The 26,008-nt window shown below is 45.4% G+C and overlaps 1 protein-coding gene across 1 annotated transcript in view; it reads right to left on the bottom strand.

The window, feature by feature from the left end:
- Nucleotides 1–8,861: 8,861 nt before the first annotated feature.
- The window catches only part of LOC147108225 (serine/threonine-protein kinase NIM1-like), a 41,480-nt gene continuing 24,333 nt past the window's right edge, over nt 8,862–26,008 (bottom strand). The window contains exons 3-4 of the mRNA XM_086004759.1: nt 19,989–20,257; nt 8,862–12,913 (exon numbers count right to left, since the gene is read on the bottom strand). Coding sequence (XP_085860885.1) covers nt 12,164–12,913; nt 19,989–20,257 — 1,019 coding nt within the window. The 3' untranslated portion in view covers nt 8,862–12,163. The remainder of the gene's footprint in view (nt 12,914–19,988; nt 20,258–26,008) is intronic.

Here is a 26,008-nt window from a genome sequence, read left to right on the forward strand (position 1 = left end):
TGGAGGCAGTTTAGAGAAGGTTCACCAGGTTGATTCCTGGGATTGAAGGGTTGTCTTATAAGGAAAAGTTGAACAGGTTGGGCCTATACTCATTGGAGTTTAGAAGAATGAGAGGTGATCTTATTGAAACTTATAAGATTCTGAGGGATAGCAAAATACTGCAGATGCTGGAAATCCAAAATAACAACAGAAAATGCTGGAAAAACTCAGCAGGCCAGGCAACATCCGTGGAGAGAAAATAGAGTCGACGTTTCGGGTCTAACGCTTTTTCAAAACTGGAAAGGAAATGAAATAGATCGAAAGGCAGGGCTGGGAGAGAACAAAAGAATTGAAGAGACATTAAGAGGTATTCAAAACGAGACGAGATGGTGATAGGTTCTGAGGGAGTTGGACAGGGTAGATGCTGAGAGGATGTTTCCCCTCGTGGGGGAATCTAGAACTAGGGGGCATAGTCTCAAAATAAGGGGTCGGCCATTTAAGACGGCGATGAGGAGGAATTTCTTCTCTCAGAGAGTCGTGAATTTTTGGAATTCTTTACCCCAGAGAGCTGTGGAAGCTGAGTCATTGAGTATATTCAAGGCTGAGATAGACAGATTTTTGACCAACAGGGGAGTCAAGTGGTATAGGGAGCGGGCAGGAAAGTGAAGTTGAGGCCAAAATCGGATCAGCCATGATCTCATTAAATGGCAGAGCAGGCTCGAGGGGCCGAATGGCCTGCTCCTGCTCCTATTTCTTATGTTCTTATGTCTACATTTGGTAAGAGATTCAAGATTCAAGATCATTTTATTGCCATATGTAACTAGTACAATGGAATGCTTACTCCCCACTCACTCCCACAATACAAGCATATAATATAAAAGCAAAAAAATAAAAACAAGTATAAATAAAAACAATAAGCAAATAAGCAAAAAGTATAACAATAACAGTCCAAGTTGCAGGATATGATGAATAGTGCAAAAAAGCCTCAATTACCACTGGAAATAATAGTAATGTAATATGATAAATATATGGTAATATAAGTATAATACATATATTTACATAAACATATAACTATAATATATGGGGCAGTGCGATTAGCAGTTCAGTAGGCGCACTGCCTGTGGATAGAAACTGTTCTTAAACCTGCTGGTCCTGGTTCGGATGCTGCGGTACCGACGTCCGGACCGCAGGAGGGAGAACAGTTTGTGCCCAGGGTGATTGGGGTCCTGGATGATGGAGCGGGCCTTGTTCCGGCACCTGGTCTGGAAGATCTCCTCGATGGATGGAAGTGCGCACCCGATGATCTTTTCTGCCATATTCACAACTCTCTGGATGGCTTTCTTGTTCTGTGCAGTGGTGTTACCATACCACACATTGACACCACTCGTCAAGGACACTCTCTATGGTGCCACGGTAAAAGTTCACAAGCCACTATGTGCTTATGCCGCATTTCCTCAGGCACCGTAGAGGGTAAAGGCGCTGGTGTGCCTTCTTCAGTATAGCCACAGTATTATGGTTCCAGGCCAGGTCATCAGAGATCTGCAGACCCAGGAATCGGAAGCAACTGACGACTTCCACTGGTGTCCCGTCTATGCTGATGGGGCGATGGTTCCCTCGGTGGCTTCTGAAGTCCACGATGAGCTCCTTAGTTTTGCCAACGTTCAGGGCAAGGTTGTTGTCATTGCACCATCTCATCAGCTGGACTATCTCATCTCTGTACTCCGTCTCGTCATCGTTGCTTATCAGGCCAATTACTGTGGTGTCGTCGGCAAACTTGATAATCCGATTATTGCTGTGTATGGCTGTACAGTCATGTGTAAACAGAGAGTACAGCCAAGGACTGAGGCGGCAGCCTTGTGGCACTCCGGTGTTGAGAACCAGAGTGGATGAGGTGTTGTTCCCTATTTTCACCACTTGAGGCCTACCAGTCAGGAAATCCAGAATCCAATTGCAGATGGAGGTGCCCAGGCCTAGGTCCCTCAGTTTCAGGACCAGCTTGGAGGGAATAATAGTATTAAATGCAGAACTGTAGTCATTGAACAACAGTCTGACGTAAGTGTCCCTCCTGTCTAGGTGTTCCAGGGCAGTGTGTAGTGTTAGGGAGATGGCATCGTCTACAGACCTGTTCGCCCTATATGCGAACTGGAACGGGTCCAAGGAATCGGATATGATGCTGCTTATGTGTGTCATGACCAGCTTTTCCAGGCACTTCATGGCTATGGATGTTAGAGCCACGGGACGATAGTCATTGAGGCCTGTTACCTTGGTCTTCTTAGGTAACGGCACAATGGTTGTCTCCTTGAAGCACACTGGTACAACAGACTGCTGCAATGAGATGTTAAAAATGTCCGTGAACACAGGAGCCAGCTGGTCTGCGCAGGTCTTGAAGACACGGGGTGAAACCCCGTCTGGGCCGGCTGCCTTCCGTGCTTTCACCCTCCTGAAGGTTCTCCGGACCTCGGATTCAGTCAGCTGTAATGTGTAATCCTCTGGGTGGCTGGGGGTTTTGATGGCCGGCTCAGTGTTCTCCCTCTCAAAGCGAGCATAAAAAGTATTCAGTTTGTCTGGTAGGGAGGGATCAGTGTTAGTGACTCCCGCTGAGCTCCCCTTGTAGTTGGTGATGGCCCTTAGTCCCTGCCACATGCATCTGGCGTCAGAGCCCCTGCCATACTGAGACTCTAGTTTATTCTTATAGTCTCTTTTTGCTGCTTTGATAGCCTTTCTGAGGTCATACTTGGCCTTCTTGTAGAGTTCGGTGTCCCCTGATTTGAAAGCGGTACACCGTTCTCTTAGTTTGTTGCGGATGTCTGAGTTCATCCATGGTTTGCAGTTAGGAAATAAACGGACAGTCTTGGTAGGAATGCATTCATCCACCAGTCTGTTAATGTATCCAGTAACGTGACCTGCGTACACATCCAGGTCTGGGTTCTTGAAAACACTCCAGTCCGTTATTTCCAACCCGCCCTGCAGTTGTAGTTCTGTGTCCGCTGTCCAGCTTCGCACCGTTTTTACTGTTGTGGGTGTGCTCTTTAACTTCTGTTTGTAAACAGGAAGTAGGAGTACGGAAATGTGGTCTGATTTGCCGAAGCCCGGCCGAGCAATGGCACGGTAGGCGTGCTTTATTGTTGTATAGCAGTGATCTAGAGTTTTTCCATTTTTTGTCGGACAGGAGATGTGTTGAAAGTATTTCGGCAATACTTTCTTTAAACTACAATGGTTGAAGTCTCCCGCAATGATAGGAACTGCCTCGGGATACCGGTTCTGAAGTTTACTGACCTCACTGTAAAGTTCACTCAGTGCAGCGTTTGCATCAGCTTGTGGCTGAATGTAGACTGCTGCCATGAGAATAGCAGAGATTTCCCTCGGTAAATAAAAAGGGCGACACTTAATTGTTAGTAGTTCTAAATTAGGTGAACAGTGTTGTGAAAGTACCTGGACATCTGTACACCAGTTGTTGTTGATCAGGCAGCAGACACCCCCACCTCTGTTCTTCCCCGTTGAATCAGCTGTTCTGTCGGCCTGAAACAGAAGGAATCCCTGGGGCTGCACCACCTCATCAGGTATCATGGAGGTTAGCCACGACTCTGTTAGGAACATGGCACAGCACTCCCTAATGTCCCGCTGTGAAGCGATGCGGCAATTCAACTCGTCAATCTTATTTGCCAGAGACTGAACATTGGCAAGGAGAATGCTGGGCAAAGCTGGTTTCTACCCCCGTCTGCGTGATCTAACTAGCAGGCCTGCCCGCGACCCCCGCCTGTGGGCTCGTCTGCACCTACTCCCCAGGGCCTGATGGTTCTGGTCGAGGGGTGGACTCCCCTGCCCCCGCTGCTCTCCATTGTCCCTCAGTACCTCCACAGGAAAGTCTTTTGTTAAGTTTCTTGTTGTGATGTCTGTATTTCCGTGAAAAACCACTGGAATATTCCATAATTCCAACAGTGTTTGGTGACTATATATAATAACCACTTTCGCACTCAGGATACACATAATAATAAATAAAAAGCAACAGGAGGAGTGCTTATCCAGTCCGACTTCTGTAAATAGAAAATTCATGTTGTGGCACGTGATACATTCCAGGAGCTGGGGTATGGAGCAAGTGTTCGCTGTTCTGATCCCTGGGTCATGCTAATCATTTATTTAGATATTGGGCAGAAAAGATGCAGTCTGGATTACAGGGGACATGAGATCTGTTTACAGGAGTGACGGTGATGCAGATATCTAGTGTAAAACCCCAGGATTGTGACAGTAGGGAAAAGCAGCAGCCAATTTGCACACAGCAAAATGTTATAAACAGCAACTGACTCGAATAACCAGTTAATCTGTTTGTGCTGGTGTTGATTGAGGGGGGATGTTGGCCTGTACTCTGGGAGAACTCCATGCCTCCTTCAAATTGTGTTATGGGATCTTTTATATCCACCCAAACAGGCAGACAAGGCCAGAGTTTATCAACAAAGCAGCACCCTCTCCATTCTGCACTGAGGTGTCGTCTAGATTATGTGCACTTGTGATATTATCATTGTGCACACCTGAACTGTTGTCTTGCTACTTGTAAGATTATGGAATGGTATATTTATAAAATATGTAAGGAATATCAGTCGAAGGATATCAGATGAGTCATTTCCCCTTTTCAGCATTTTCACACCAGAGCTTGCCTTTGAATTATCTTACACTATCCAATTCATATTCTATTAAGAGGCACACAAGCCCAAACCCATAACAACCAGAACACTGCACAAATTTCCCTACTTGCAAGACATCACACATAAAACAAAACACAGACATGGATCAAATAACACCACTTTAATTAATTAAACAATACATATTATAATACAACTAATGCCACTGTAAGGTTAAGCATGGAGAATTACAATAAGTACTTGATTCTTAAATGTATCTCAGCCTTAGCTGGGTTTTTACTTACTGACAGTATTACAGAGCTATCTTCAATATCCAGGATTGCAATACAGTTAGCAAGATTAAGCTTACAGTTCACATTCAACATGACACTGTCAAATCCAGGCTATTCCCAAAATGAAAGGATAAACATATGATGACCTCTTCCTTTAGTAGGCTGGCTCACGTAGCTTTGCCTTCCTCCTGACTGGTCCTGGCGAGCTGCTGTCCATGGTCATTGTCATCATCCGTGGTTGTTGTCAGCTGTGGGTCAGTGGGTAGCATCCTCACCTCTGAATCAGAAGGTTGTGGGTTTAAGTCCCACTCCAGAGACTTGAGCACAGAAATCTAGGCTGACACTCCAGTGCAGTGCTGAGGGAGTGCTGCACTGTCGGAGGTGCGGTCTTTCGGATGAGACGTTAAACCAAGGCCCCGTCTGCCCTCTCAGGTGGAAGTAAAAGATCCCATGGCACTATTTCAAAGAAGAGCAGGGGAGTTATCCCCGGTGTCCTGGCCAATATTTATCCCTCAATCAACATCACCAATAAACAGATTATCTGGTCATTAATACACTGCTGTTTGTGGGAGCTTGCTGTGCGCAAATTGGCTGCTGCATTTCCTACATTATAACAGTGACTACACTTCAAAGGTACTTAATTGGCAGTAAATCACTTTGGGACATCCTGAGGTCATGAAAGGCATTATATAAATGCGAGTCTTTCTTTGGTCATTGTGTTCATGATCCCACTTAAGTAACTTGGCATGTACTTTATACAAACATACGAATTAGGAGCAGGAGTAGGCCACTCGGCCCCTCGAGCCTGCTCCGCCATTCAATAAGATCACAGCTGATCTGATTACTCCACATTCCCACCTACCCCCGTTAACCTTTCACCCCCTTGCTTACCAAGAATCTATCTATCTCTGCCTTAAAAATATTCAAAGACTCTGCTTCCACTGCCCTCTGAGGAAGAGCGTTCCAAATACTCATGACCCTCTGTGAGAAGAAATTTCTCCTCATCTCTGTCTTAAACGGGCGACCCCTTAGATTTAAACAGTGACCCCTAGTTCTAGATTCTCCCAGAAGAGGAAACATCCTCTCAACATCAGGATCTTATATGTTTCAATCAAGTCACCTCTTACTCTTCTAAACTCCAGCAGATACAAGCCTAGTCTGTCCAGCCTTTCCTCATAAGACAACCTGCCCATTCCAGGTATTAGTCTAGTAAACCTTCTCTGAACTGCTTCCAATGCATTTACATCCTTCCTTAAATAAGGAGACCAATAATGTACACAGTACTCCAGATGTGGCCTCACCAATGCCCTGTACAACCGAAGCATAACCTCTCCATACTGAATACTATTGCTTTACTTTCTCTAGGTTTGGGGATGTAAGCCATTAACCATTAGCAATGATACATTTTAGAGTTTACTTCTGTTCAATTAAACTTATAACATTCTCTGCGTTTTTCAGAAATGCTTCAAAAATTCCTGAAATATCTCTTTCTCTACTCTCTAGTTCTACTCTAGACTCTTATGGGCTGAATCTTGACAGGCGGGCTGTGGAGGTGGTGTAGGGGTTTGGAGAAGAGTTTCTGTCGGGAAATCCAGAAGTTCGGTTTTCCCCGCATGTTGTGGAGTTTTGAGGGCATAGAGGACCCAGCATTGTGGGAAACAAGTAACTTGGAGTGAGCACAGCTACCTGGAAATGACTACAAATAGAATCTGATAAGGCTCAGGGTGAACAAAGAAGTTGTGCTGTGTGATGTAAAATGTTCTGCAATCAGCGAGAGTAGGACTGAGGTAGCTGAAGGTTCTCCCTCCTATGGTGGGGTCTAAAGGGCAGTTGGGGAATGAACAGAAATCCAAAGTCAAGTGATAATAATTGTCGGTCCTGTTGCAATTAGTTCAGAAGCCACATTGTGCCTTTGGAACTGATTTTCAAGCAGCAATTGAGAAGCACTCTTGAATATTTTCCTCGCTATCAAAATCAGCAAAGCTCCACAATAATTGCTGCAGTTGCTAATCTCTCCCTTCTGTTTATAGATAGCAAGAATTGCCATATCTGTTAAATCTTGAGAAACATAGAAACATAGAAGATAGGAGCAGGAGTAGGCCATTCGGCCCTTCGAGCCTGCTCCGCCATTCAATGAGATCATGGCTGATCATCCAAATTCAGTACCCTGTCCCTGCCTTCTCCCCATATCCCTTGATCCCTTTAGCCTTAAGAAGCAATGTCATTTCTCCAAATAGTTTTGAAGACTGCATGGCTGGTCAATGAGAGCCCTGCCACTCTGCAGACATCTAATTTGGAGCAGCCTTCAACCTTGCTGGTTTTGCTAACCTCTGTAATTATGTGGATCTTATCTTGTGTTGTAATGTTGTGGCTGTGGTGCGACTCTGTTGGAGGCTTTGTCCTTAATGAAAGGCTGTCTATTCAGTAGTTTGTTAAAAACTCATGCCTTGCCTATGATGAGGATAGAACCATCCACACCTTTCAGAGCTGCAGTATTGGTATACTTAGGGCTGTACACCTCATTTAATGCATCATAGTGATGCTTTGTGTAACCCTGGTCTACATAGGATTGGATTTCATCAGCTTTTTTATCCCTTCAATGATATTTAATTTGCCACAACTTAGCTTGAACCAGAGCCCTAATATTTTTATGATGTGCTTTCTTTGCAGTCGAGTTCATTATCTGCAGGTGCTACATTTCAGGCACGTTCTGCAGTGATAGTACTGGACAGCTCCTGTTTGGTGTTTGGGCCCATCAGTATCATCGCATCTAAGTGCCCAATGGACTTTGAGACAGTTCTGCGACAATATGGTTGGCAGTAGTTTGAAGCGTATCATGTGGTGGTCAGTCCAGCATTCTGCTCTATGGCTTTGGTCATTCTTACATGCTGCAAATTACATTGCCAGATGATGATGTAATCAATAAGAAGCCATTTCTCTGATAGAGGATGCATCCAGGATGTTTCGTGTCTGTCTGTCTGCAAGAAGATTACACTAAGGAAAGAAAGAACTTGCATTTATTAGTGATGACCAGTGCATGCTTAATACCCCAGCTATTCACAATATATATTAATGATCTAGGCAAGGGAACTAGATGTAATATCTCCAAATTTGCAGACGACACAAAGCTGGGTCGGCGTGTGTGCTGTGAGGAGGATGCCGAGAAACTACAGGATGATTTGGACAGGTTGGGTGATTGGGCAGAAGCATGGCAGATGCAATATAACGTGGATAAATGTGAGGTTATCCACTTTGCTGTCAAAATCAGGAAGGCAGATTATTATCTGAATGGCAATAGATTGGGAGAAGGGGAAGTGCAACGAGACCTGAGTGTCCTTGTGCACCAGTCGCTGAAGGTAAGCATGCAGGTGCAGCAGGCGGTTAAGAAGGCAAATGGTATGTTGGCCTTCATAGCGAGAGGGTTTGAGTACAAGAACAAGGATGTCTTGCTGCAGTTGTACAGGGCCTTGCTGAGACCACATCTTGAGTATTGTGTGCAGTTTTGGGCGCCTTATCTGAGGAAGGATATTCTTGCCATGGAAGGAGTTCAACGAAGATTCACCAGGCTGATACCTGGGATGGCAGTAATGACGTATGAGGAGAGATTGGGACGATTGGGCTTGTACTCGCTGGAGTTTAGAAGAATGAGAGGGGATCTCATTGAAACTTATAAAATTCTGGCAGGACTGGACAGACTAGATGCAGGGAGGATGTTCCCAATGGTCGGGGAATCCAGAACCAGGGGTCACAGTCTAAGGATAAGGGGTAGGCCTTTTAGGACAGAAATGAGGAGGAATTTCTTCACCCAGAGAGTGGTGAACCTGTGGAATTCTCTACCACAGAAGGCAGTAGAGGCCAATTCATTAAATATATTCAAGAAGGAGTTGGATATATTTCTTAAGGCTAAAGGGATCAAGGGGTATGGGGAGAAATCAGGGACCGGGTACTGAACTTGGATGATCAGCCATGATCGCATTGAATGGCGGAGCAGGCTAGAGGGGCCGAATGGCCTACTCCTGCTCCTATCTTCTATGTTTCTATGTCTTGTCATAAGAAATAGATTATTACTGTTGGCCCTCCTGATATCATTGGCCTTTTAGCAGATTATCTAACTTTGCAATGATATTGCAAATCCTGCACTGGCAAGTATGTGGCACCTCATCTCCCTGGTCATTTCAGAGAAGGTTGACCAGTACCATCTTCCACCAAATATCTCACTCCAGCCAGCCTGGTCCCGTCCAGTGCAACAATAGTGATGACCTAACAAGCCAGTTTTCAAGCTACCAAAGCAGTTCTCTGTTCTATTCTTTCAATGTCAAGAAAAGTTCTGATGTTGCACGAAGCCAATATAAAGTTCTGTTTTTTATTGTTAGTTTTATGACCGCAACGAAAAGGGTAGCCTACTAGCCATGGTGAACTGACCTGGCTGTTAAGAAGCTGGCAATATTTGGGGCACCTTTTCTACTCCTTTCCCCCATGTATATGAGCAGTATAAATCCTAAAAAGGGCTTCTCAGTTACCTAGGATGCTGCTAAATGTTGCTGCAGCCTTAAATATCCAACCCAAAGCAAGAAGAATCTCTACATGCAAGTCCACAGTTGAAGCTCCCTGCATCACCATGCTTTGCTGCTTTACTAGTCACCCATCGCAACTGGGATTCTATTTCCCCGTCTGCCCTACAAAAAAGGCTGAAACTTGTACAGGAATGAATAAATGAAAGTACTTTGTACCAAGCCATTCTCACCTTCTTGTCCCGTAGTTTGTGATCTAATGGCAAGCAAAAAAATGAAGTAGTTTGCAAGCCTTGGTCATTAACATCAACAGACAATCTTTGAGTACTTTCTACTTCCCTTTAAGGCACCGGACACTGCTGTAGCTACAGTCTGAGGATCCACTAATCTCATGGGAGTCATTTTTTTTATTCATTCCTGGGATGTGGGCGTCGCTGGCAAGGCCAGCATTTATTGTCCATCTCTAATTGCCCTTGAGAAGGTGGTGGTGAGCCGTCTTCTTGATTCGCTGTAGTCTGTGTGGTGAAGGTACTCCCACAGTGCTGTTAGGGAGGGAGTTCCAGGATTTTGACCCAGCGCGATGAAGGAACAGCAATATATTTCCAAATCAGGATGGTGTGTGACTTGGAGGGGAACTTGGAGGTAATGGTACTCCCATGCGCCTGCTGCCCTTGTTCTTCTAGGTGGTAGAGGTCGCGGGTTTGGGAGGTGCTGTTGAAGAAGCCTTGGCGAGTTGCTACAGTGCATCTTGTGGATGGTACACACTGCAGCCACTGTGCGCCGGTGGTGGAGGGAGTGAATGTTTAAGGTGGTGGATGGGGTGCCAATCAAGCGGGCTGCTTTGTCCTGGATGGTGTCGAGCTTCTTGAGTGTTATTGGAGCTGCACTCATCCAGGCAAGTGGTGAGTATTCCATCATACTCCTGACGTGTGCCTTGTAGATGGTGGAAAGGCTTTGGGGAGTCAGGAGGTGAGAGACTCATTGCAGAATACCCAGCCTCTGACCTGCTCTTGTAGCCACAGTATTTATGTGGCTGGTCCAGTTTAGTTTCTGGTCAATGGTGACCCCCTAGGATGTTGATGGTGTGGGATTCAGCGATGGTAATGCCATTGAATGTCAAGGAGCGGTGGTTAGACTCTCTCTTGTTAGAGATGGTCATTGCCTGGCACTTGTGTGGCGCGAATGTTACTTGCCATTTATCAGCCCAAGCCTGAATGTTATCCAGGTCTAGCTGCATGTTAGCACGGACTGCTTCATTATCTGAGGAGTTGCAAATGGTACTGAACACTGTGCAATCATCAACAAACATCCCTACTTCTGACCTTATGATGGGGGGAAGGTCATTGATGAAGCAACAGAAGATGGTTGGGCCTAGTACACTGCCCTGAGGAACTCCTGCAGCAATGTCCTGGGGTTGAGATGATTAGAGCCATCAGTAATGAAATGAACAGATTGTACTTGGGCAGTGACTAGGCTCTTAACAGCGTAACTGCTATTTTTCCAGTCTCTACACTTTAACCTTGTCAGCTTGAGTGGCCCTATCAATAGCAGAGTTACAGCTGGGGTATAGGTCTTCAGGTCATGAAGCCCCTTCACCGCCAATAGATAGAGTTGTATGATGGGTAGAAGAAAGAGAGGGCAGAGCAGAGGAGGAAAAGGGTGCTGAAGAGGCACCAGTAGATTAGGCAATGTAGACTGGAAGTCAGGAGTGAAAGGAAGCCTTGCCCACTTCTTTTTAGAATGCCTACAAATAATTCCCCACTTCATTCTCACATCTTTTGCTAAAATTCACAGAGGAAAATACAGCCTGACAGTACTTAAGCAAATGAAAACATGGGTTTTCACAATTGTCAACTTTCATAAAACTGTTATGCTAAGCAACCTTTTGGATTTAAATAACTGTGGCATTTGAATTCTATATATGTTCTAATATGCAGTACAAATGTATTCTCTAGTGTAGTACTGAGGGAGTCCTGCATTGTTGTAGGTGCTGCCTATCAATGAGATGTTACATCAAAGTCCCATCTGTCTACTCGGCTAGTTCAGGTGGGCGTTAACGACCCTGTAGCATTACCTAAAGAAGAGCAGGGAGTTCTCCTGGTGTCCTAATCAAGCATTCTTCCCTCAACCAAAGTTACTAAAGCTGGTCATTCATCTCATTCCACTTCAATGCACAATATTTGAAAGGCTTTAGGGTGTTTCTAAGAGATGTGTTAAGGTTTCAGATGAAAACTAGTCTTTCTTTAGGTGCTTTTGCACGGGTGTTTGTTTAATTTAGATTGTGGCAGACACTGCTTATGCACGACCATTTAAATCTGGCTCTCTTATCCCAGTGGTAGAATCATACACCAACTTTTTCTATTGCGTTATCTGTGAAGAGTAAAAAGTTTATTTACCTTTAAGAAAAATCTTAGTGTAAAAATGAGGATCCCCTTTCTTAATCATCTAGTTAATTTTAAATTGAGTTTATTTATCTAGAATGTAACCACCTGGTCATTTCTTGATATATCTACTGGAATTCTTCTGGCATCCGAGGCCTTGTGAGAAAAATCAACATTTCTTTAATTTTCATAGACCCATTATGCACAGCGCCTGCACAGGCCACAGCTGGAATGCCAAACTTTTTATGGCTGCTTACTGTGTGAGACGGGGAGAAGTATCTTCATACTCAGTGCCTCATTAGCTATCTCCATCTTTGGCAGTGGCAATTTCTAGCAGCAATTTTTCCTACCTTGCTGCAATGTCATTGGTGTGTGTGTTGAGTTTACAGAATCAGACACATCCTTGAATGCTGTCCATGTGCTCTGAAGCTCCTTCTCCTGCTGTCATTCAGCCTGGTCCTTGCAGAGCAGTTGCTCACCATTGCAAGACCTTCTGAATAGCGTCTCTTTTGGCTCTGGTGGAGCATAATGCGGTAAGTCCCAGTAATGGGACTGTGGGAGTCCCAACTATGGTTATTGCGGATGTGTTCATCTGTGATTCCCAGGCCCCTCAATGCTTTCTTCACCTCCCTTTCCTCTTCATTTAGAGGTACAGAGCTGGCTAGGTGGGCTGGATCCAAATGGAATGGTTGGTATGGCTCTGGACATTCCATTCCCCTCAGCCATGGACTGTCCAGGATGTTTGCCAGGGTGTAGCGGTTTGTCGGGATGGGTTGAAGAATTCCGTGGATCAGTTTCTGGCAGGGATCCGATATATAGGCTGGAATTGTGTATGATCCTACTAAAATGTACTTTTTCAGCATCCTCACAGTGTCTGCACGGAAAGGCAAGGTTGCTGTCACCATGAAGTACAGTAGGATGCCCAGAGCCCAAATGTCCACGTGGATTCCAAAGTAGCTCTTCACGCTAAATAACTCTGGGGCTGCATATGGAGGGGAGCCACAAGAAGTGTTTAAGGGTTCATTCACAGGACACAAAGCACTGAAGCCAAAGTCACCCACCTTCACGCAGTTAATAGTTGAGTAGAACACATTTTCTGCCTTGAGATCCCGATGGATCACATTGTTCTCATGCTGAAAAGGAAAATGGAAAGTTAAGCAGGCAAAATATGAAGCAACCGAGGAGGAAGAGATGGAAAAAATGAGGAATTAATAACCTGTCAGTTGTAATAAATGGACTAGGAGCACCAGGACCACCAAATATCGGGGCTACCACCAGCACCAGCACCATCACTCCATCCCAGTAATGGCTTCTCCCCAGAGCATAGCCAGGATTAACATTTGTAATATTATCCTCCCTTTCTTTTACTTCTCCGACACTATGTTCCCAGTCCTCTATCAATGCTGCACCTAAATCTCTACCAGTACTGCTCCCTGACCTCTGTCGCTACTGGTCCTTTGCTTCTATCAATGCTGCTCCAAGACCTCTGTCAACACTGTTCCCACTACCAGTTGGCTATTCAGAGATGGCAAGTAATAATCTGAAATAACATGTAATAATAATGACTTGTCTTTTTAGAGGCATTGGAGACTGCAAGAAATATTTACAAGGATGATACCAGAACTGAGAGGTTAAACCTATGAGGAAAGATTGAACAGGCTGGGGCCCTTTTCTCTAGAAAAGAGGAGGCTGAGTGGTGACCTGATAGAGGTCTTTAAGATTTTAAAAGGTTTTGATAGGATAGACGTAGAGAAGACTTTCCACTCATTGGGCGGGGGGTGGGGGAAACAAAATTAGGGGCTATAAATATAAGGTAGTCACTAATAAATCCAATAGGGAATTCAGGAGAAACTTCTTTACCCAGGGAGTGGTTAGAATGTGGAACTCGCTACCACAGGGAATGGTTGAGGGGAATAGCATAGATGCATTTAAGGAGAAACAAGATAAACACATGAGGGAGCAAGGAATAGAAGGTTATTCTCATAGGGTTAGATGAAGATGGATGGGAGGAGGCTTGTGTGGAGCATAAACTCCAACATAGACCAGTTGGGCCGAATGGCTTGTTTCTGTGCTGTACATTCTATGTCATTATTTTCCCTCATTCTGCAAATATCTGAATGTGATTGGAATATCATCAGGATTGGAGAATGATCCCATCCTCCACACTCAACCTCAATCTCTGGATTACAAATCCCTAGCTGTGGGTTAGGGGGTCTGAGAAAGTGGTCAGGTACAACAATGGGACTTTGACCAGGAGCAGATCAAGTTCCTCAACATGCAATCCACCACTGAAAACCACCCTGACAATAATGTATACAACAGCAACTTGCGTGGAATAGCACATTTAATGTAGTAGCATGTCCTAAGACCCTGAGTAATAGTGGAAGAGTGAAAGGAGGGGAACAATTGTGAAGAGTGGAGGGGCAGTGCCTGAGGAAACAAAACTACTAATGATATCAACAAACATTGGGCCAAGAAGAGATAGTTGTATCCTGGGGTTGGGTTGGCATCAAAGAAACAGGAAGTTCCTCACATGGGGGAAACAGGCCAGAGATGGTGGAGGTAGGGAAATGCAGGGAATCCTATAGTGATTGGTGTAGCCAAAGTGCGATGGGGTGGAGAGGATGGATGTTGAGACCAAAGACAATAACCCTAATAGAATAATCTGTGGTTCTACATTGGTTTTAAATTTGTTCTGGGAGTCTGCTCCTACCTCAAGGGTTTCCCTTTCAGAGTATGAAAGGGGATCTTGCTTAATTATGGAACCCTGCCCCCTCCCACTCACTCTGTGAAACTCCCAGGCAATGTTTGGCTCTGTAGGGCTTCCTTATCTGAATAAGGTACAGGTACCTCTTGTATACCTTCCTGAGAGCCAGAAACAAATAAGTCTAATTCAACAGCACACCAGCAGTTTGGCCATCTTCTCCCCAATTCCTGTTGCATATACCCAGCCCTTTCTGTTGGACCTGCGATGTAAGTTCCTTTACCTCAGGAGGACAGCTGGAAGTTATATTCTAACCATTAAGAAGAGGAGGAGGAAAACAAGCAACAGTGATACACTCCTCCCAATCAAGTTTTTGTAACATTTTAGGTTTTTTAAAGTACAGGATGGCCATGGTTTAAATATGATTATCCTGCTTTGAATCTCAAAAAGTCTGCCTTCATTTGCCTTTGGTTGTTCTTTCTTCCTTTCTCTGGTTCAGTGCTAAGGAAGTTTGAGGGAAGACCCGTAGAAGCAAGTCCTGGTCCCAGAGTAGACAAATCCTATGAGGTTACTTGGCCACGGTGTGATGAAATAACTGTGTTCTGATATTTGTACTTGTACTTGTAATGTCTGGAATGTTCCACCGGGGGGAACCACTAATGCTCCTCCCTGGCCCCGCCCCTCTTCTGGTATGTTTTACCAAGGGCTCGGTTCGATGATGAACTCTGTTAACTCTGCCATGATTCTTATTTAATAAAAGGCTTCAGTCTTAAGCTTTAACTTCGGATTCGGGCAGTTATTTGGCACATCAATTTTATTAAATAACAACTTTTGGAAGATGGATCGATTTTTGAAACCAGAGCGTCTGGATATCGATCCCCATTCGGCAGATGCGTCGAAGAAATTTACGCATTGGCTCCGATGTTTTGAACACTTCATCGCATCATCGACAGATCCGACGGTTAACAAGTTGGGTCTTCTAACCAACTTGGTAAGTCATCAAACTTACTCTATAATTGAAGATATTACTACATATGAAGAGGCCCTCGCAGCTCTTAAAGCCCAGTACCTTAAGTCGGTTAACGAAGTATACGCCAGGTATCTCCTGTCTACTCACAGGCAATTACCCGAGGAATCTCTGGACGATTTCCTGCAGGACCTTAAGGCTTTGGCTAAGGGTTGCAACTACAAGGCTGTCTCTGCCATAGTGTATCAGGAAGAAGCCATCCGCGATTCTTTCATATCTGGCCTCCGATCTAATTATATTAGACAGAGACTCCTCGAGAACGACTCGTTAGTTTTAAAAACGGTTGTCGCTGCTGCTCGATCATTAGATGTAGCCCAGAAGAATTCAGAAGTGTATGCATCAGCCCATGCATCTCTCTCAGCCTAGTGTGTTCCGAGTATGGAGGCATCCATAACACCAATGGAGCCCCCACTTAATCCTATTGTTGCGGCCGTGCCCCATGGGTCTAAGTTTTATTTTTGTGGCCAACCTAAACACCCCAGGCAAAGTTGCCCAGCCAGAGAGGCTACCTGTTTTAAATGTAAGAAACAGGGACATTTTAGTAAAGTGTGTAAGGGTAATCCTGTACCCGATGTCTTCTCTGCTGCCGCCTATCGTTTTACTCTAGCCTCGGCTACGGTTGACCAGACCATACCGTGTTCCTTGTCAAAATCTATGATGGACATTAAGATTAATGGTCATCCTACTGGGTGTTTGATAGACTGTGGCAGTACTGAAAGTTTTATACACCCCAACCTTGTTAACTCCTGTTCATTGAAGGTGTATCCTACTCGAAGTGAAATTGTGATGGCGTCCAAATCCCTTACTTCGGAGGTAACTGGATATTATAAAGTCACATTGACCGTTAAGGATACGGAGTATAAGGACTTTAAACTCCTCATATTACCTCAGTTGTGTGTGAACTTAATATTAGGCTTGGACTTCCAGTGTCAGCATGAGAGCGTTACCCTTAAGTATGGTGGATCTCAGCCTCTGCTCACAGTCTGCGGCCTTTCTACTTTAAACGTAAGTCCGCCTTCTTTGTTTGCGAAACTTGCTCCTAATTGTAGACCTATAGCAACTAAGAGTCGACGGTATAGTTCAGAAGATAAAACATTTATAAAAGAGGAAGTGGAAAGGCTTCAACGGGAGGGAATCATCGAACACAGTGGTAGCCCGTGGCGTGCCCAGGTGGTGGTGGTTAAAACTAATGAGAAGAAAAGACTTGTGGTCGATTATAGCCAGACTATAAACTTGTATACCCAATTAGACGCCTATCCTTTGCCTCATATTTCTGAGATGGTGAACCAGATAGCTCAGTACCGCGTGTTCTCCACCATTGATTTAAAGTCTGCCTACCATCAACTCCCCATCAAAATAGAAGACCGACCTTATACGGCCTTCGAAGCTAATGGGCGCCTGTTCCAATTCCTTCGGGTGCCCTTTGGAGTGACGAATGGGGTATCCGTCTTCCAACGGGAGATGGATCGTATGGTGGATGAATACGTGTTGGAAGTAACATTCCCGTACCTGGACAATGTTACCATCTGTGGGCGTGACCAACGGGAGCATGATCAAAATCTCGCGAAGTTCCTAGAGACTGCAAAGAGGTTAAACCTGACCTACAACGAAAACAAGTTTACCTTCAATACTACACGTTTGTGTATTCTTGGTTGTGTTGTGGAGAATGGGGTAATCGGGCCAGACCCTGAAAGATTACGCCCACTTAAGGAATTACCTTTACCTCACACTGTAAAAGCTTTAAGAAAGTGTCTGGGATTCTTCTCGTACTATGCCCAGTGGGTGGCTAGCTACTCAGATAAAGTCCGACCTCTTATTAAGTCGACGTCTTTTCCGCTATCGGCGGAAGCTCAGGAGGCTTTCCTTAATATCAAACGGGACATTGAGAAGGCAGTGGTATGTGCCGTGGATGAGAAGATCCCATTTCAAGTGGAAAGTGATGCATCTGATTTTGCGTTGGCAGCAACTCTTAACCAAGCTGGTAGACCAGTAGCCTTCTTCTCTCGTACATTGCAAGGACCAGGAGTTCGACATTCTTCAGTGGAAAAGGAGGCACAGGCAATTATTGAAGCAGTCAGGTATTGGAGACATTATCTCGCTGGCCAACGTTTTATGCTCATTACTGACCAGCGATCTGTGGCCTTTATGTTCAACACTAAGCAGAGAGGCAAGATCAAAAATGATAAGATTTTAAGATGGCGAATAGAACTGTCAACATATGACTATGATATTCAGTACAGGCCTGGAGTATTTAATGAGCCATCGGATGCTTTGTCACGAGGAGTATGTGCTAGTCTAGGTACAGATAAGCTTCAAAGTCTCCACGACGCACTCTGCCACCCTGGGGTTACCAGAATGAACCACTTCATTAAGTCCCACAATCTACCCTACTCTATTGAGGAGGTCCGGACAATGACCAGAACCTGTCATGTTTGTGCTGAATACAAACCCCGCTTCTATAAGCCATCCGAGCCAGCTCATCTTATTAAAGCAACTCGACCATTTGAGCGTTTGAGTCTCGATTTTAAAGGTCCCCTTCCATCAAGCGACCGTAATGTCTATTTTTCTTAATATTATAGACGAGTACTCTCGGTTCCCTTTTGTTATCCCCTGTCCGGATGTGACTAGTGCTGTTGTAATTAAATGCCTCTGCCAACTGTTTTCCTTGTTCGGCATGCCTAACTATATACATAGTGATAGGGGTTCTTCCTTTATGAGCGAAGAATTACGACAGTTTTTGCTATCGAAGGGGATTGCAACGAGTAGAACTACCAGCTATAACCCTCGTGGTAATGGGCAGGTCGAGAAAGAAAATGCGACAGTGTGGAAGGCTATCGTACTGTCTCTGAAGTCACGAGGCCTGCCGACCTCTCGCTGGCAGGATGTCCTGCCAGACGTGCTGCATTCCATAAGATCTCTTTTGTGTACAGCGACGAATGCCACCCCTCATGAAAGGATGTTTAGTTTTCCAAGAAAAGCTACTAATGGAGTATCGTTACCCACATGGTTGACGACCACGGGCCCTGTGTTGTTGCGCAGACATGTGAGAGGCCACAAGACTGATCCACTGGTGGAGGAAGTACAACTCCTCCATGCTAATCCCCAGTATGCGTATATTCAATATTCGGATGGGCGAGTGGATACGGTCTCTATTAAAGATCTTGCACCTGCTGGAGCTCGAAAAGAGTTCGACTCTGAGAGTAGAGTTTTCAATCGTGGTATTGGACCTTCAGAGACACAAACCCTCAGTGTGGAAAATACTGATGATTCTGGGAATTCGAATGAACCGGAGTTAGTACTCCGGGAGGAGCCTCAGCAAGAGTTATGTCGTTCCCAGAGGATTATCAGACCTCCTGACAGACTGAATCTATAGCAGGGGGTGAATGTGATGAAATAACTGTGTTCTGATATTTGTACTTGTACTTGTAATGTCTGGAATGTTCCACCGGGGGAACCACTAATGCTCCTCCCTGGCCCCGCCCCTCTTCTGGTATGTTCTACCAAGGGCTCAGTTCGATGATGAATTCTGTTAACTCTGCCATGATTCTTATTTAATAAAAGGCTTCAGTCTTAAGCTTTAACTTCGGATTCGGGCAGTTATTTGGCACATCACACGGCAGACCTCCTCTACATAGCTCCAGCTGTTGATTTTCCAGGTAGTCAACCATCACTGGAAGATCCCTGGTCCATTGTGAGTCCAAACAGCTACATCTTGGGCTGACAGTGTTTTGCAGGGTAGCTCAGATACAGGTCCTCTATCATCATTGAGCAGGTGTCTTACATTACATGCAGTGGCAATAGCCTTTCAGGACTTCCTTCAGACTAGCTCACTGCAGAGCAGGCTGCTTTGAATACCCTACAAGCAGGATCATGGCCCATTGCCCAGAGGACCTGCTTTGTCAATTAGCTTGGCTGCAAATTTCAGGATACCCCACAGGGATTGCAGCATAGACATGTTTGATGGGGAAAAAATAACTTAATAGGCGAGAAGGTGGAAGAACTGTTTGATGGCCATTCCAGTAATGGTACCAAAGAGTAGAGCTAACCACCGTGAATCGGGCTGATCAATTAACAAGCTGATGTAGGGACAACAACACCAGTCTTCTTGTTGCTCAGGCCAGGATAACAGAGCCCATGGCTGCTCTTGACCGCTACACTATGCTGCTACCTGGCCATTCCGTAAGGTCTTTGCAGTATATAAAATGGATACTGCTTTCTTCCTCTCACAATATCCTCTGGAAGTCAAAACAAAATGCATTCTTGTGGATCTGTCAGGATTTATTAATGTTGCAGGAATGGAACGATTATATGGGCAACCTAACCTTAAAGCATCTTGTCCTTAAAAGGAGATTGTCCTTCAGGTGAATGTATGAGATCAGTCCAATTCAGTGGTGTGTAGAGAAGGCCATGTCAGTTTAAAGATGACCCTACAAGGCAGACAATCTTTTTTTTAGCTAAGACTACATTTCTCACTTACCATATGTTTGACAGCCGATACAATCTGAACAAATATAAATTTACTCTCATATTCCAAGAGCCGTCCCTGCGTGCAGAGTTTGGTGAACAGATCCCCTCCCTTAGCATACTCCAAGACCAGGTGCAGCCGAGTTTGTGTCTCTAGCACCTCATACAGCCGGATGATGTTCGGATGATGAAGTTGTTCCATAATCAAAACTTCACTTGCGAACAGTTGCTGTGCCTTGTGGGTCAGACACTTTTTATCCATGATCTTAATCGCTACCTTTTCTACAAATTAAAAAAGAGAAAGACGCTGGTGAATTTTTATTATTAATGACAATGTACTGGGTGTAGTCTCTGCACTTCTATAATACAGTCAATGGAAGCAGTAGATTAGTTTATATCTGAGTGTATGTGTATGTGCTTCACCATTCAGGTGACTGTATGTGTGGTGTGCTTCGGAGCACTGTATGTATCAGGCAGGTGTGTATTGGGATACTATCAAAGTTCTATATTTACTGGATATACTGTGTGCCGACTGGTACCAGAGTAATCCCAGCATCTTATAGTCTTTGCATGTTTTTAAGCTGCTTTAATGTGGCTCCTCTCAGATTGATCACAGTTGATATCTTATGTCACTTCTGTGGATCTAATGTAATCTTGGGAAAATGAGCATTGACAGACCAACGTTTCTGATGATATGAATTCACAGCTAATGTTGCCATGTGGCCGAGAGAACAATTCAGAGTACAACGTATTCATAGGATTGACCTAATTGTACCTATTGTCAATTTCCATGGTAAAATGGTTACTCATGGATCCCATACTTTTCCTCATATTGGTATTACTCATTTGAACTCACTACCAGATACACTAGCAACTGAGTGTCCCACCCTTCACAGAGTGTATGTGGTCTTGGGATTAATAGGATGTGTACACCTATCCTGGATGTGAACAGTTTAGATGAAAATGCAAGTCAGCAAAAGCTCACGAAAAGTAGACTGTTTTCTTTGGTAGTGCATTCCATGAGTAAAATTGGGAAAATAGGGAGGGGCAAAAGCCCTTAATAAGCTGTTCAACAGGCCCATTGGAAAGAGTAGGTTCAATGGGCTGAGTGGCCCTTTCTCTTCCATACCTTCTTTTGTTCTTAATCCACATGACCTTCCCTTACCGCACCTGCCTCCTTCATACATCTGCTTCATTTTCCCCGGCAGAGCAAATATCAGTGCAAAGTTTTGTAATGACATTGTTAAGACTCATCTAGAAAAGATTGTGCTCACCTCCAGCCTTCAACTTTTCCAAACCTGGTCTAATTTTCTAGATTACTGGCAGCATCACCTTTGCCTAGGCATCTTGGGCTGAGCCAATGTTAGTGATGTATGTCTTAGCAACTGGGGTGGGGGGAGATTCTGTGCCTTGCTGAATATAAACCCTGAAGATCATTGTCCCAGTATCCCAACATGAGGTTTGGAATAAAATATGACCAATACTCATTTTTTATAATTCACTTAATTCTTGGATCTGGCCTGAATCATTAGATTTCTGTTCTGGTTCCAGGAACAGAGAGCTATATCTTGACCCAGCAGAGCCTTCTTCAATAACAACAGAAAATGCTGGAAACACTCAGCAGGTCAGACAGCATCCATGGAAAGAGAAACAGAGTTAGCCTTCTTCAATATGCCTTTCTTCATAAATTCTTGATGCGCTGGGATTTAAGAATCTTGCCTGTTTGAATGATTTTGTGTCTTATCAAGTTCCAGACCTCATTGTTATTACAGGTAATGAGTATTTTGTAATTGCAGCTGTCATCGTCACCTTTGAGAATTGCTAATGCACAAAGCTGCTGAGCATCGGGTACCAGGTCCCTGCATTGTGAGGAACTGAGGCCTACAGAGCACCCCATGCAGAAAGCACTTCATAACACAACCTGATTGTGCTTCAGGTAATTGGAGCCTGCATACCAGTTGGGTGACAGATTCATTGGTGGGGCCAAGGGAGGAGGAGATGCACAAGAGGCCAGAGTCAGAGGAGGGACAAAAACATGAAGGGAGTTAAACACAAGAATGAGCATTTTAAATTTAAGGCATTGTGGGTTGGGAGCCAATGTCAGTCGGTGAGGACAGGGGTGATGGGTCAGTGGGATTTGGTGTGGGATGGGATACAAACAGCAGAGTTTTTGATGAGCTGAAGTTATCGGAGGACAGAGGGTGAGGATGGGATACCGACCTGAAGAGCATTGGAGTAATTGGCCTCGATTTTCATTGAGCCGTGGAGTCGGGATTGGAGGTGTGCGGGAGGTTAAATTCCCGAAATCGGGGGTCCCGACCCCACCCCACCCCCAACCCGCCTTCATGCCAATTTCAAAGGAGGCGGGTACCCGCCCCGCACTGGGACCCGCCTACCCGAGGCGGGAAGGGATTAGTGCCAATTAACTACCTGTTAACAGGTAGTTAACAGGCAGTTTTTAGCCTAATCCCTATTTTTAAGCTTGAACTGTGGGAATCCCGAAGGCTCCAAACCATGCCAAGTTGGAGGAGTCGGGCTGTCGGGTTGAAGGGCTTGGAGGGGTCGAGATGTTGGTGTTCAGGTGAGTGATGTGTGCATGAGTGCAAAGGTAAGTGTGTTTGGTGTGTCTAAAGTGATTAACTAAGTTTTACATACATTTTCTTACCTTTTCAGCTTTCCTTCCTTTAGGTTCAGGGGGTCCCTCATCTCACCAGTACAGAAAGCAGAATGGCTGCGATTTGCCAAAAGTGACAGCCTGCAGCTTTCTGTGCAGGAGAGATTTCTAACTGAGTCTGTGGAGAAGGACTCATGCTAGAAGTAAGACTGTCAGTGTTTGACAGCTTCAAACAGCTGTGAAACACTGATATTTCATCTGTCAAAACGTCTTGACAGATGAAATTTCAGTCTGTGACGTCACCTGTTGCCGGGTGGCCCTTAATCGGCCTGCTGAGCCCGCTGGGTGGGCTCAACAAGGTCAATCAAGTTAAAATCGCGTGGATTGGCCGCATCTCGATGGAGGCGGGACTACAACCCCGAAAGTTGTAGTCCCGCCTCCTTCCCGACTTCTGAATGAAAATCACCCCCATTGAGTCTGAAGGTAACAGAGGCATGGATGAGAATTTTGGCAGCAGATGAGATGAGACAAGGGCAGAGATAAACAATGTTATGGAGATGGAAGTAGGTGGTCTATGTGATGGAGAAGATATGGGGTCAGAAGCTCAGTTCAGGGTTGAATAGGATACTGAGGTGGCAAACAGTCTGATTCAGCCTCAGACATTGACCAGACAGGGGAATGCAATCAATGACAAGGGTACAGAGTTTATGACAGAGGACAAAGACAATGGCTTTGCACTGTTTAACTAGAGGAAATTGCGTCTTAGTAAGAGTGGAATCGTGTGAGGGCAATTCCACTGAGCTGGACAATGGAGGAGAGGCACTGGAGGTCAACCATGTCAAAGGCTGTAGAGAGGTTGAGAAGGACAAGGAAGAATAATTGAATCATGGTCACATTCAGAGAGGATGTCACTTGTGACGTTGGTTAGGGACGTTTCAGTGCTTTCGCAGGGGTGGAAACCTAATTAGAGAGATTCAAACATGGAATTACAGGAAAGATGAGCATGGATTTGGAAGGTGGAAACACATTCAATTACTTTGGAGAGGAAAGAGAGATTGAAGATGAGACAGTAGTTTGTGACGACAAAGAGGTTGAGATTGTTTTTTTTCAGGAGGACCTGATGATGGCAGTTTAGAAAGAGAGAAGGCCAGTATCTCAGGACCGGGAACCATTTACAATGTCAGTTAGCATGGGGGCCAGGAAGGAAGTTGGGTTTCATGGTTGTTGAGTCAAGGAAGCAGAAGCTGGGTCTCCTGGACAAGAGGGAGGATAGGAGAGAAACTAGAGAAAGACATGAGTTCAGGGCTAGGGCAGGGGAGAACTTGGGGGACGGTTTGGCTTGGTGGCTAAGGGAAGTGGTAAAGCAGCAGAGGCAGCTGAATGGATGGTCTCGATCTTAGTGACAAAGAAGTCCATGAGCTCCTCACACTTGTTGTTGGAGGTGGGGCTGGGGGGCAGCGAAAATGGGTTTAAATAGATGGTTGCTCTTGGAGAAAAGAAGCCAAGGATTATATTTGCTTCCCTGGAGTAGTAGGCGGTTTTGGCAGTGGAGTGTGAGGCCAACAGCACTTGATGTGGTTCAGCCAGATCTGGTGATGTTTGGCTAAACCAGCTGTATGCTGGTTTATGCAGAGGCTACGGACCTGAGCGGGACCCGAGCTGGGAGCGAGAGAGAGATAAAGAGCGCGGCAGAGGAGACCCGAGAGCAGAGGCTGCGGACCTGAGTGGGACCCGAGCTACGAGCGAGAGATAAAGAGCGCGGCAGAGGAAACCCGAGAGCAGAGGCTGTGGACCTGAACGGGACCCGAGCTGGGAGCCGATACAACGGCATGTAAAGTGAGTGTAAAGAAGTAAAAAGTAATCGAAGTGTGACATCACCAGAAAGTAGATAAGTGAGTATTTCTCTATTTCTCGCTTTTTTCCAAACTTGGGCATCTAAATTTAAGTGCCTTGGTGTAGATTAAATGATATACGTGTTCCAAATTTTAAAACTAATTAATTAATGAATTGAGATGGGAGACCAGGCAATGTGTTGTTGTTGCATGTGGGAGCTGGTGGACACCATTGAGGTCCACGGTGACCATATCTGCAGCAAATGTTGGCTGCTCGAGGAACTTCAGCTCTGAGTTGATCAGCTGGAGTCCGAGCATCAAACACTGCGGCACATTAGGGAGGGGGAGCGTTACCTGGACACCAAGTTCCAGGAGGCAGTCACACCCACTAGAGTAATTACTTCCAATTTGGCCCATGGTCAGGGACAAGAGGGTATGACTTCAAGCAAGGCAGGTATTGGGATCCAGGAGGTAGCGATGGAGGAGCCTCAGCCCTTGGCCTTGTCCAACAGGTATGATATTCTTGCCCCCTGTGTGGACGAGGCCAGGGACTGCAGGGAGGATGAGCAATCTGACCACAGCACCATGGTACAGGAGCCATTCAAGTGGGGGGGAGTAAAAAGAAATGTTGTAGTGATAGGGGTCAGTATAGTTAGGGGGATAGATACTGTTCTCTGCAGCCGAGAGCGAGAGTCCCGAAGGCTGTGTTGCCTGCCCGGTGCCAGGGTTAAGGACATCACCTCTGGGCTGGAGAGGAACTTGGGGGTAGATTTTCATGGAGCCGTCAGGCGGGGTTTCAGGCATGTGGGGGGGGGGGAAATCCCGAATTCGGGGGTCCCGACACCATCCCGCCTAAAACCCGCCTTCACGTAAGTTTCACAGGAGGCGGGTACCCGCCCCGCACTGGGACCCGCCGACCTGAGGTGGGAAGGGATTAGTGCCAATTAACTGCCTGTTAACAGGTAGTTAACAGGCAGTTTTTAGCCTAATCCCTATTTTGAGGGGTGTCGTGTGGGATTCCCGACGGCTCCAAACCACGCCAGGTTAGAGCAGTCGGGCCGTCGAGTTGAAGGACTTGGAGGGGTCGCGATGTCAGTGTTCAGGTGAGTGATGGGTGCATAAGTACAAAGGTAAGTGTGTTTGGTGTGTCTAAAGTGTGTAAAGAAGTTTAAATTACCTGTACTTACCTTAACAGCCTTTCTTCCTCCAGGTTTCGGGAGTCCATCACTCAGCCGGCACTGAAAGCAAAATGGCTGCGATCTGTCAAAAGTGACAGCCTTCAGCTTTCATTGCCAGTGAGAGTTCTAACTGAGTCTGTGTAGAAGGACTCAGGTTAGAAGTCAGACTGTCAGTGTTTGACAGCTTCAAACAGCTGTGAAACATTGATATTTCATCTGTCAAGAACTCTTGACAGATGAAATTTCAGTCTGTGACGTTACCTGTTGCCGGGTGGCCCTTAATTGGCCTGCTGAGCCTGCTGGGCGGGCTCAACAAGGTCAATCAAGGGAAAATCGCGCAGATTGGCTGGACGTCGATGTAGGTGGGACTAAAACCCGAAAGTTGAAACCCCGCCTCCTTCCCGACAGC

Source organism: Somniosus microcephalus, chromosome 13 (genome assembly GCF_052327205.1).
Source record: "Somniosus microcephalus isolate GS21.2 chromosome 13, FLI_Smic_1.0, whole genome shotgun sequence".
Taxonomy (NCBI): Eukaryota; Metazoa; Chordata; class Chondrichthyes; order Squaliformes; family Somniosidae; genus Somniosus; species Somniosus microcephalus.